This window comes from Borostomias antarcticus, assembly GCF_949987555.1.
Source record: "Borostomias antarcticus genome assembly, chromosome: 7".
Taxonomy (NCBI): Eukaryota; Metazoa; Chordata; class Actinopteri; order Stomiiformes; family Stomiidae; genus Borostomias; species Borostomias antarcticus.
The window spans coordinates 21720210-21733151 of NC_140240.1; the positions used below are offsets into that span (position 1 = coordinate 21720210).

Here is a 12942-nt window from a genome sequence, read left to right on the forward strand (position 1 = left end):
CAAAAATCTGAATACATCCGTTAAAGAGCTAAACGTCGTGAACATTTTAAAGTTTGAATGAAGTTTCTAGCACAAAGTATGAAGAAGTTATAAAGGAGACAAAAAACGGGGAGAATAATAATAAAGAAAGAAATAGTGGGAATATCACAAGTTGGGCTAGCTTTTACAAGCTAGCCCACCTAATAAGTAAAACAAAGTACAATACAGATGACTTAGCATTACATTAAGACACTCACTCTTTCACATTCATCAGTCATAGCAGCACGTCCAGTCACACAACCACACTCATTCACAAACCCACCTAACTGATTAGTGATTGCAGTGTTGAGTAGATTTAAGATGACTTTTTAGGTTGGTTTTAAAGCTGCTAAAAGAACCGCTAATCTTTATGTCATCAGTAATGGCATTCCATTGTGTACTGGCTTTAATGGAGAAAGCTACTTGCCCAAAAGCTGAGCGGCGAAAGGGTACAGTGCAGTCATGTACAGAAGCTATTCTTGTAGATCGTACAGAGCTACGATAACAGACAAACTTGTCCAGACAGGAGGGAGCCAAGCCATGTAAGATTATGTACACTATACACAGATTTGAGAATATTCTAAAATTGTCAAAATTTAGGATATTATGTCTGTGTAGTATTTCACATTGATGGTACCTTAGTGGCTTTTTGTCAAAGATTTTTACGGCCTGCTTATATAGTGATTCTAAGGGCCTTATTGTTGTGGGATTGGCCTGTCCCCAGATCATGATGCAGTACGATATGTGTGAGAAAATGAGGGCATGAATCACCTACTCACTCGTGCTAACTTCAACCACTCCTCAATGTCGTCACACCTAAACCCGCCCAGCGGAGCTGTTTGTATTTCCTCATAGAACGCTGATTGGCTAGATCGTTTTCTGATCGGACACAAACGGATCTCTTTGGAGAGTGTCTGATTTGCGAGAGAAACAGAATGTGAGCTCGCGAGATCAGGATGGTCTCACGAGGCAAGTATGTGTCCTTTATACTTATAGGAACCAATCTATATTTTCTCAGATTTATTTGTTATACGTATTGTATATGAACCCATCTATAAGTCTTTCTAACTACAGGAAAACAGAGAACTATAGTGAATGTAGTCTCTTAATAAAATGTTTGATATGAAGCTGAAAAAAATGCATCTGCTGCCATGAGTTAATGGTGTTGGAAATATCTCATTGGATGTCCACAGTTCCTGGTTATCCCTGCCATGGAAAGTTGCAGTTAAAAAAATGAAATAATAAAATACAGGACCCGAAGGGAAGGGGTCTTTACTCTGCCACACGGTGACACACACATTATAGTGAGCGGTGACATGGCACAGAGCACACACATGCAACACACACACATTCGTGGGTCGCTGGTGGAAATTGTTCCCTGCATTTCTCCCATCTAGGCCGTCCTCCTCCAGGGGCAGCCAGGAGCAGTGGGCAGCCATTGTTCATGGCGCCCGGGGACCACGTCCAAGTGCTCAGTCCAGGTCCTGGTCAGGGACAGGACTGAAGAGCATCTGTTCTTCTGCATGTTTTTCGTATTGGGTTCTTTGGGAGGAACCCCTTGCGAACATGGGGAGGACATGCAAACTCCGCACAGAAAGGTTCGGAGACCTTCTTGCTGTGAGGCGACAGTACTACAGTAGGTACTGCGCCACCGTGCCGCACGTGAGCGATGTTGGGGTTCAGTGTCTTGCTCAAGGACACTTCGGCACAATGCTGGGAGCTGGGATCGAACCTGGGTGCCGCCCCTCTTGGGACGGATTCAGCCTCTCAATGATTGGAGGGTTTTTCCTCGCAGGCAGAGCTTGTGATGATTTTCCAGACTGGTTGTCCAGTGGTCTGGACTAAAGTCACACAAACTAACTACTGCATGGGGTTCCTGTATAGAGGGAGATATCATTCACGTGACATAGAGAGGCCTTGAGGCCTCTAATGTACTTAGTTACCATTAGTATTATGTATAGAAATACATTTAATAGTTGATTAGATGAGGATGGCAAAGCAGGAACTCGTATAATGACCTTAAATTATTAATAGTATCCCATTACTATCATATTAGTGTACATATATATAAACACTTGATTATATTTTCAATATTCAAAGATATAACACAACACACATTTTCAATCAAATATTTGTATTTCTTTTCCTTTTCCAAATACTGTAGTGAACTCAATATTGTTTGTGCTTAATCTACATTATACACATTTGGCGCAGTGCAAGGATGAGGCAAGTGCACAACTACAGTTGTACCTGCAGCCCTTTCTCAACGGACTATGTGAACAAATCACCATAGTACACACTAACACAGCCCAGTTTCATCAGAGTACCACCCAAATGAATAACTCTGATGACAAGACTGACTCTGACATGATGTCCATATCTGCCTTAACAGTGCTGTAGGTAATCTAATTGGCCATTTCCTTGCAAAAAAAATACAACTTCCTGATTAGTCAGATTAGGAAATTCTGTTAGTTTTCTATTCCTTCACTTTACCTTAAGCTCTTGGTCACTTGTTTAGTAAGGATATGCTCAATGCTCTTGTGAGTTCTGGTGAGTAGTAGTATGACTTCCTATGTTAAATGCAATTATTGTAAGTCGCTTTCGATAAAAGCGTCTGCTAAATGACTAATGTAAATGTAGTGATGTACATGTACAGTATGTAAATTATATTGATTGAGAAACATGTGGATGTTTGTTAAGGCCAGATGCTATAGCCGTCGGGGGGCGGGGGGGGGCAACATAGGTCTAGTTGTTGTTCTTGGTGTTCTTCTGTCAGTAGCGAGTGCCAAAGCCATGGATTTCCAGTTTGGGAATATCCCTCTCGTTGGAGAAGACAGCACGGTCGATCCGGGAGCTGGGGCTCCCCACCCTGCTCAGCCACACCTTCCTAAGGAGAGATTGAGACAGAGGAATCAATGGTAACGCTCTCTAGAGCTCATAGCTTACTATGACCTGGGTTTAGCAGAAACCTGGAGAGGCCGACGGGTGTTATCATGAAGGTACTAAGAATCATTTTATAAACTATATAAATGTGTGAAGTAGGCCTTGGTTTACTAAGAGTCACTGTGTAGCTACAAACGTGTGCAGTACGGTTCACAAGGGCATGGAATGTACTCTAATTACCATCTCAAAACACTTTAAAAAAAATTATTCTCCACAGAAACAGGATGTGAGCTCGCTAGATGAAGATGGTCTCACCAGGCTAGCTGGTCCTTCATACTTCATACGCCCACCAATCAGGTATTATTCTGTACATTTGACAAACCTTTTGAGAGAAGATCTTGCAACATATAATTGTGTTCCAACATGTTTCTCAATACATAAACACTGTAGCTCTGTGAACACTGAACAAAGCCTACTGGGTATTATGATTAGATCAAATACAAAGAAACCATGTTTCCATGCAATATTTCAGTCCATGGAGACATCTCAGATTCCTAATGTAACCGAGTGAATCGTAAGTCCTCATGAACCTTCGTAGAGTGAGTCTGAGGTAGTGGTAGTGAGTAGAGTGAGTCTGAGGTAGTGGTAGTGAGTAGCTGGTAAAGTCACTCCTCAAAGGAGCGCTGACAGGCCCACCGAGAAGGACGGACGTCCCTATTGGCGCAACTGTCAGCGTGTCCGCCTCACGAGTGGAAGAGCTCGTCAGAGCGAGGGTTTGAATCCCGCCCTGGGCAAGCACTTAACCTGGCTTGAACTGAAAGAACAGAACACAGACCAGAGTACTTCCGCTACGCTAACACCTGACAAGGACAGAAGGTTGGTACTGTATGTGTTGGTACAGTACATGACTAGCATGTTTAGGTCCCCCTCATCTCAACTCTGTAGCAGACATTTACTGTAGGTGTGATACTCTAGGTCCCACTGCACAGATGCTGCTGTAACTCACTCCTTGGTAGAAACACACCTCAAATGCCCCGTCGCATCACATCGCTGCCGTAGCTTTTCGGTGGCGTGGCTGGCTTTAACTGGTGTTCATAAGAAGCGGTCAACGTGTGTTTGGAAGTCAAGACGACCCAAGACGAAGTTGAGCCCATCGTGTGGCCAAGTGAGAGCGGAATCGATACCGATGACGAGTGATGTCACTATACTCTACAGCAACACATAATGACCCAGTATCCAGTTTCCATGTTTGGAGGTAGAGTAAACATCTGTTAAATATAGACAAAAACGAGTTACCGGGCGACATCCGTTGTTCTTCCTCCCCCATTGACAGGCCGAATCGCTCACGCTGCCTTCTAAAGACAGCACAGCGAATAAAGGGCTTTGTAAACGCATTAGCGTGCACTGAGGGCCATCGCTCTGCTCTTATTGGATGACAGTAAGCAGGATGGTGCTCTGGGTGGCTGGCAGGATCTTCTTCAGAGCGAGCCTGTACTGGTGTGACTGCCGGGGAAACAAGTCGCTTCAAAGACCAGGATGAAGACAGTTTTACTAATGAAGGGTGTTCATTAATTACTTAAATGAACTTAAATGATCTAACTATCCCGTCTGACATGTGAACAGTAACCCTTATAGGGAAATATGCAAATAGCAGCAGTCTGTAAAGTAGCTTACAATTATGGTCAGCTGCTATACTCACAGACATGTTAACTGCACATGCCTGGAATGACATGCAACCTTAAAAACACAATAGTAAGTCATCCATCCATCCATCCATCCATCTAATCAGTATAACTGTTACAAAGGTGCCAACAGAGCAGTCAGACTGTGGTCTAATGCCAGAATCAAAATAATCATTCGAGAGGAAGATTGCTTGTCGTTTTAAGAAAAAAAAATAACACCTCCGTGTTTTTGTATAGTATAGCGTCCGGTTATCACTCCCTCCCTAACTCTGTCACTCCGAACAATGTTGGCCTGCATTTCTCTGTTGGCACCACAAGAGGCAGTAGTCCCAGCACACCAAAATCAAGAAGGACAGCAAAATCAACCCGCCAATCTCTACTGCACGAGTAGAGTAGTGGTGAGAGCATTGGACTCCCACCCTGGAGACTGGGGTTGAAGACCCGGTGGGGATGACTTTATGTTATCACTGACCGCTACCATGAATGTTATGGAAGCTGCTGCTAGTTGTTTTGAGCTCATGAGCTAACTGGCTATCCCGCTCTTATTGTGCTGGATTAGCATTGGAAGCATTGGAACTGATGTGTCCAGGTAACAAGACCTATCTTAATTTATCAGACATTATTTCATGTCATTTCACTTCACAGCTATTTCAGTGGCATGACTAGCTTTCATCCTACCAGTCCTGAACAAAAACAAGTCAGCCATGCACATAAGCCAGGCTGGACCTGCTTGGTTTAAGTGAGGGAGAGATATTGCTCCATGAATCCTGAATAAATACTCAGTACTGTTTCCAGCACACAGGACTCTAGCTCATTCAAACCTTTATTTAACCAGACAATTAAAAATCAGTTGAGACAAAGTCTGTTTTACATGTGTGATCTGGCCATGTGTCCCGCATGTGCCAGAGCCCACCACCAGTGGGCGCTCGTCATAATTACATTTTTAGTACATAAAAAGACTATGCTTGGTGTCTCAGTAAAAGTATAGTCTATTCTACTCCGGATCCTTTCTAAATTCAGAGCTTTCTGAGTTCAGAGCTTGAGGTGTTTAGTAGCTCTTTTGGTGCTTGTTCTAAGTGTTAGGAGTCTCATAAGTTAGTAACAGTTTAGGACATTATCATTTTCATTACGTATATTTTGTCCTACAGAAAGTTAAAATCACTTGATTATTATATTAACTACTTTAATCATTTAAATCATTTTAATTCCCTGCTGGCTTTTGAACAAATACTTATTTTAGACCAAACAAAAAATATGATGGGCAAATCTATGGGCGGCGCGGTGGCTCGATGCATTACACTGTCACCTCACAGCAAGAAGATCATGGGTTAGGTTAGAATCTCCCAGGCCTTTCTGTGTGGAGTTTGCATGTTCTCCCCATGCTCACACAGGTTCCCTCCACATAGAACCCCAATATGAAAAACATGCAGAAGAACAGATGCTCTCCAGGACTTGGACTGAGAACTTGGACTTGGTCCCCAGGCGCCACTTACGAGGTTGCCCACTGCTCCTGGCTTACCCTGGATGAGGACAGCCTGGATGGGATAAATGCAGAGGATAAATTCCACTGGTGACCGCTTGTGTGTCCTATCTCGCGGCTCACCCACGTGTGTGTGTGAGTGTGTGTGTGTGTGTGTTTGTGTGTAATTGCAGTGTGGCTAATAAACAACCTATGGAGGTCCAGTAATTATTATTATTATTATTATTCTGGCTCTAGAAAAGCCCACTCCACCTATACATTCAACAACTGTACTGTACATGCTGAAAACATGCATCATTGGTAGGGGGACGACAGGTCCACTGTGTACTTGTATTGTAGGTCTCTGACCTCTCCGTCTTCTTCTTGGTTCTACAGAGGCAATATTTACAACTTTAAAAACATTATCCTTCCTCATTGCTCTGAATATACTCAGTTTATGACCCCCCCCCCCCCCCCGCCCCCCGGCTGACCATATTGTGTTCTCCAGGAAAAGCAGGCTCCCTCTCCCCCTGCCTTGGGGAAGTTAGATAGCATTAATAGGAGGAAGTAGGAAATAATTCCCTTACACTGTTTGGTTTGCCCGTAGGGTGGCGTGGGTTAAATTCCGTCATGTCCTCTCACCGATATTCTGACCATAAACACCAGAGGAGATCTCTGAAATACTGAATAAACCATGGAATTATGGGAGTTTCGACTTTGTGAATGGTGCTTAGAATTTGCTCAACTGGATGGCCAGCAGCGCTAGCGCAACAACTATGTTGTTTGTATGTATCCTTTATTTATACAGGGATGTTGTTATTATGTATACAAACAAGAATCAAAGTCCTGAAATAAATACAGCTATTAAACTAATAAAAGAAATACACCCAAAAGAAAGAACGGAAGACAAACAGTAAATGTGCACATGACAATGGGAAGCTAAACACAGCCACATTTCAGTGGCAACACGTTACAATGTCAGCAGCCGATGCTAGGGCTGCATAGTGCCGTTTCACCCCTGGAACATCTTCCCTGGGAGGGACCGGACCGAAGTTCCACCATGAGCTCCAGTACCACGCCCACACATGTGAGCAGGACCCAACCCAACCATTATGTCATGTGTTTTTCACAAGAGCCCTTTGGGATCCAGCTTCATGTGTTCCACCATTGTTTTGCTACGCTGCAACCAACCTTACGTTAACCCTTCCCAAGCTACTTCCCTATACTAAGCCAATGGCTAGGAAGATCTACCAGTCTATCGATTAGTCTGACTCAATGCATATAGGTTTTGGGGATAAGCCTGGTCATTCGTTTATTACTGCCCAATCAGAGGCACCAATTTGTGTGGTCGGACAATCCAGACCACGCGAAGCAACCGCTCTGCCGAAGACGATTGTGATTGGTTTATAAAAATACAGCAGGTCCCCCCTCACATATCCCCAAATGGTAACGAATCCAGCCAGACCATTCTCCAGTTCGGTAAACAAAGTGCTGGCTATGCGAGACTAATGTTGGGTGGTTGCTGAGGAAATGCTGGACCTGTGTTGAATGTGGGTACGTGTGAGCAGGGGCCCGTCGTCTGTCGTCATGGCATGCTGGCAGAAAGCAGGGGAATAAGAGAGGGTGAAGAATGAGGCGGGGGGGGGGGGGGGGGGCAGGTGAACCCTGACCCCTCCTGCTCTGTCTGTTTCAATATTTAATGACCAAACACATTTCTGTTCTTGCGTCTCGTGTCGGCAAGCCGCTATGAATAGGAACGCTTTTTCCACACGGCAAAATCCCCGGCGCTCAAATGGGAGTATCCTGGCGATCAAGCGCACACTTGAATGACCTCAAACACAGCCAAGTATGCATTCAGACAGCATACTATTTCAACAAGCACCGACATTTTGATTATGAAAAAAGTTCAAATGGGTTGGGGAGTTAAAATCCAGTATTTTATCATGCAGTCAGGGTATATTGTACAGTATCTTTCCTTACCATTATTTTTATCGTTTTAAAAGATTTACAAAGCACCCAAATGAACAATCTCACTCTCTCTCTCCTTAGACACACACACACACACACACACACACAGATGAGGTCAGTTCGAGCAGAAGTCAGAGCTCCCTCGCTGGCCCCTGGGCGGACCCTGGTCTGCTTCCCATTTCTAACTCCACGGAGAGCGCCCCATGATGTCATACACAGGACCCTGCTCCCCAGCCCCGCCCAGACTGACTTCATCTCCCACAAGCCCCGGCCCCAGGAACTCCCAGCCCAGCCCCACCCTCCAAGGAGCCCAGAGAGGCTGCCGTGTTCTGGTTCACCTTGGTAGCAGTCGGTACAACACGATCGTCGTGACATTTCCACAGCACCTGCAGCTGGTGCAGTCTTGATCATGATAGGATGTAAATGTTCTTGCTCTGCATCTGATATAGCCATGATCCTGTCTGTCCTATCATGTGCACCGTCCCGTCTAGTCCTTGCACCATGTCTAATGTTATCTACCCATCAATGTTATGCACCAACTGACCAGAACAAATTCCTAGAATGTGTAAAAATTACCTGCCAATAAAACTGATTCTGAACCCAAACCCGTCCTGGTGTATCTACTGTTGGGTCTTAAACATCACACCAATCTGATTTAGCAATATATTCAGCGTCATTGTTTAGCAATGTAGGCTATAAGCTAAGTGATATATATGTTCACAAAACAAACAAACAAACAAAAAATTGCTATTAGATCACTTAAATTCCTGTGAACTCACAAAATGTTCACTGGTTTTGCCACCGCATTTACAAAGACATTTCTCAATAACCAGAAAGGCGTGGACTAGCCTACTTCTAGACCGTTCTATGAGGACCAAATCTGGACACATAGTGACATCTACTGGAGAAACTGGGTATTGCACGCTAGAAACTCAAACTGTGCTTTGAGACTGATTATGAGGGTGACACATTCAGTCCATATTGCTGAGACAGAGACAGAGAATGTGAATTACAAACATCTATATTCTGCAGGAGCAGGGCAGCATGTGCTTGTACAGATGCTCAGAGCCGACATTAGTTTTCAGACATTAGTTTTCAGACGTGTGTGTGTATGCTTGGGAGGCCAGCAAACTAAGACGATGCATTATTCCAGATAATCCAAACTCAGAAGGTTTTAAGAACACCATCCCAGCGGTGCCTCAGTGAGGAGGAGGGGACTCACATCTCATTGACTTTGTCATGGGGTCCCTGGACCTGGCCAATCACGGTTCCCTGTCTGGTGTTCTTCACCCAGCCGCTTAGGCCCAGAGAAGTCCCCTCATCTTCTGTGTACTGGGAAACACAGAACCACATGGAGACAGGGATCATCAGGACACAGAACCACATAGAGACAGGGATCATCAGGACACAGAACCACATAGAGACAGGGATCATCAGGACACAGAACCACATAGAGACAGGTGGTCATTAGGACACAGAACCACATAGAGACAGGGATCATCAGGACACAGAACCACATAGAGACAGGGGGTCATTAGCACACAGAACCACATAGAGACAGGCAATCATTAGGACACAGAACCACATAGAGACAGGGATCATCAGGACACAGAACCACATAGAGACAGGCGATCATTAGGACACAGAACCACATAGAGACAGGGATCATCAGGACACAGAACCACAGACAGGCGATCATCAGGACACATAACCACATGGAGACAGGCGATCATTAGGACACAGAACCACATGGAGACAGGCGATCATTAGGACACAGAACCACATGGAGACAGGCGATCATTAGGACACAGAACCACATAGAGACAGGCGATCATTAGGACATAGAACCACAGAGACAGGTGATCATTAGGACACAGAACCACATAGAGACAGGCGATCATTAGGACACAGAACCACATAGAGACAGGCGATCATTAGGACACAGAACCACATAGAGACAGGCGATCATTAGGACACAGAACCACATAGAGACAGGCGATCATTAGGACACAGAACCACATAGAGACAGGCGATCATTAGGACTTGCTGCCAGAAGAACCAGACACTGTATCTTGCATCTTTTATCTAATAACGGCTACATGAAAGACCCATAATTACTAAACAAGATGTGATGTGTTTTCTTTGTCAGTTTCATGTGGATATATTTGGTATTTTCTTTTCATTGATAAAATGTTCCATTGTTATAATAATAATAATCATAATAATAATGTGAATGAATATTAATATGAATAACGCCATTCATAATCAATAATAATAACAATATAATAACATCAATAATAATAAATATCACACAATTATCATTGTATTTATTATAAACCTCCATTCAGAAGGCAGAATACATGACTTTATCTGGAGGAGTTGGTTTTTGTTGTTGTTTACATGTTCCTCTGCTCACCATTCTGAAACAAACACCTGAAAGAACAGAAAGTGGTCTGAATAAACAGTTGTTGTGAAGTGTGTGATTGGTCCTACGCACCCTGACTCATGTTTGTTTGACATTAACATGCATTTACATTAACATGCATTTTAACCCTAACCCCGTGCTTAAGACCCCTTGAGCAGAATTGTTGTTGGCTTTTTGCACTTAGCAAGTAGCCTATTGGTTGGGGCTAGCGTGAGCCTGCCATGCATCACATTTCACTGGCGAGCAGGAACACAGCGCCAAGCTGGACGGGGTAGTACCTACCCTGGACATTCCCAAATATCTCGAAATCTACAGAGGACAGCTTTGCGCCACCGGCAGAAATTGGTTGACCATTGAGTACGGACATAATCAAACCCATATACTGCAATTTAACAAGCCAATAAAGGCTGGTTCTCGCTCGAACCATTCAGCAGATTGTCCGCGACTTTAGGCCTATGCGGTATTAAAGCCTGAGCACTTTGAATAAATATAGTAGCCTAGCCTAGCCTGCGCTTTCCCACAGATGTAAAAGTCGTTGGTGAATACTGCTCAGCGTAGACATAATGTCTCTGAGCGTAGGTCTGTTCCTCCCGAGGAAACACGACGTAGGCCTACTGTAGCTATAGGCTACTCCATCGCGAGATTTAATTTACATGCAATTGTTTCAAATGATTTACCCTTTTTACTTTTGAGAGGGCGTAGAGCTGTCTTTCCATTGAAATTATGGTCGCTCATTCCTTAATTATTTACAGCGCAACCACGTAGTCCAATTGCAATATTAATTTAAATATCAAACGCCTTTAACTAGCCCATATAATGATATCATTATCGTAAATAAATGTACAGTAATAGACAGTCCACGAGGCTATTAACAATTCCTGTTGAATAGAAATAGAATAGAACGTTTATTTGACCATATAGGTACAGGTAGTCTACATTGGAATTCTTAATATCACATGTCCATAAGCACTAATCAATTCCTCATTCCAGTTCTAGGTGCAACTAGACATTATAAGGTTACCAATCTGGCAATTTACTATCGGTAGCCTAGCGGTCCTCATTCCAGTTCTAGGTATGCAACTAGACATTATAAGGTTCCCAGTCTGGTATACTAGGCCTAATTAATTTACTATCCGTGGTCTAGCGGTCTATCAAATAGATCCTAATCTACTTATTACATCCAATCATGGATGACTGTAACAGTGTCCGTAATATATGTGGTGCAATTTAAAAAATTCAAGTATACAGTTACAGAGTCAATTGTTATTGTCCATTGTATAGGCAAGAGTCAATTGTTATTGTCTATTCAATAGTCAACAATTGACTCTACTACTGTACACTCGATCACTTGACTGTATTGTATAGGCAAGGTGTTCAGTTGTTCATGTGTTGCCAGGTGTTGGTTCAAGTGATCGCTTGTACAGCAGTAGAGCCAATTGTTGTTGTCTCTTGTATAGACAAGGTGCTAAAAGTGATCAGGTGTTGCTCTGGGTAGGGGGTGATAGGCCTATAGGGGTTGGGGTGGTATCTGCGAGGGCAGGGGAGTGGGATTGAGAGACTTGTCCATCAGAACAGAAAAGAACAGTCGCAGGGGAGGGGGGGTTAACGGACCAGGGGTGGGAGGGGCGGGAGGGGCACGATAATGGATCACGGGAGGGGGGGTCTGACCAGGGGGTTTCTTCAGCGCTGGTCTACTGCTGCTATTGGCTGTTGAACTTGCGGACCGCATCAGGAGAGAAGCTGTTGTGGAACCAGTCCTTCGCGGTCCTGATGCACAGCCATCTTCCGTCTCTGCTGCGAAATGGTGCGAATAGGTGGTAGCTTGGGTGGTTGGTGAGTTTTGTGGTGGAAGTGGCCTTCCTGCGGCAGCATTGGTCGTAGAGATCCTCGATGGCTGGGAGTTCCACTCCGATGATCTTCCGCGCTGTCTACACCACCCTCTAGATGGCGTGCTTGTTGTGGTCGTATCAGGCTGTGATGCCTCCAGTCAGGACGTTCTAGATGTTGCTGTGGTAGAAGTTTACAAGTGTTCATGTGCTCATACCCCATCTCCGCAGGCACCTCAGAATGTTGAGGCGCTGTTGCGTCTACTTTAGGATGGCCTCTGTGTTGGGTTTTCTGGTCAGGTCATCAGAGATCTGCATCCCTACCCAGATAGTAAGCGGATCTGGGCCATATACAGGCCAGATCTGGCCCTTGTGGCTTAGTTCCGGCCCATATATGGCCCAGATCCGTTTGCTATCTTGGTAGGAATTTGAAGTAGCTCACTCTCTCCACTTCCTCTCCGTTGATGATGATGGAGGGGGGTGGCTCCTTCCTCCTTTCCTGAAGTCCAAATTCATCTCCGTCTTGCTACACTTTGTTAATCCTCAAAACCTCAAAGGTTCATAGGCATCGGGATGGTTGGTGCCACTGGTGCTTGCTTGTACTCATTACCCTTACACAAGCTGCAGTGTGTAGAAATCAATGCATGAGGTTAAGTCTGTGCAGGACGAGGAATTATAAAA

The 12942-nt window shown here is 44.3% G+C and overlaps 1 protein-coding gene across 1 annotated transcript; it reads right to left on the minus strand.

The window, feature by feature from the left end:
* Positions 1-2790: 2790 nt before the first annotated feature.
* Positions 2791-10802, minus strand: LOC311311627 (acylphosphatase-2-like; the record flags this gene model as incomplete). Its single annotated transcript, XM_084441377.1, has 4 exons — positions 2791-2905; positions 9233-9342; positions 10427-10443; positions 10718-10802. 4 exons carry the CDS (start codon positions 10800-10802, stop codon positions 2791-2793), a joined length of 327 nt encoding a protein of 108 aa, XP_084297503.1.
* Positions 10803-12942: the final 2140 nt, after the last annotated feature.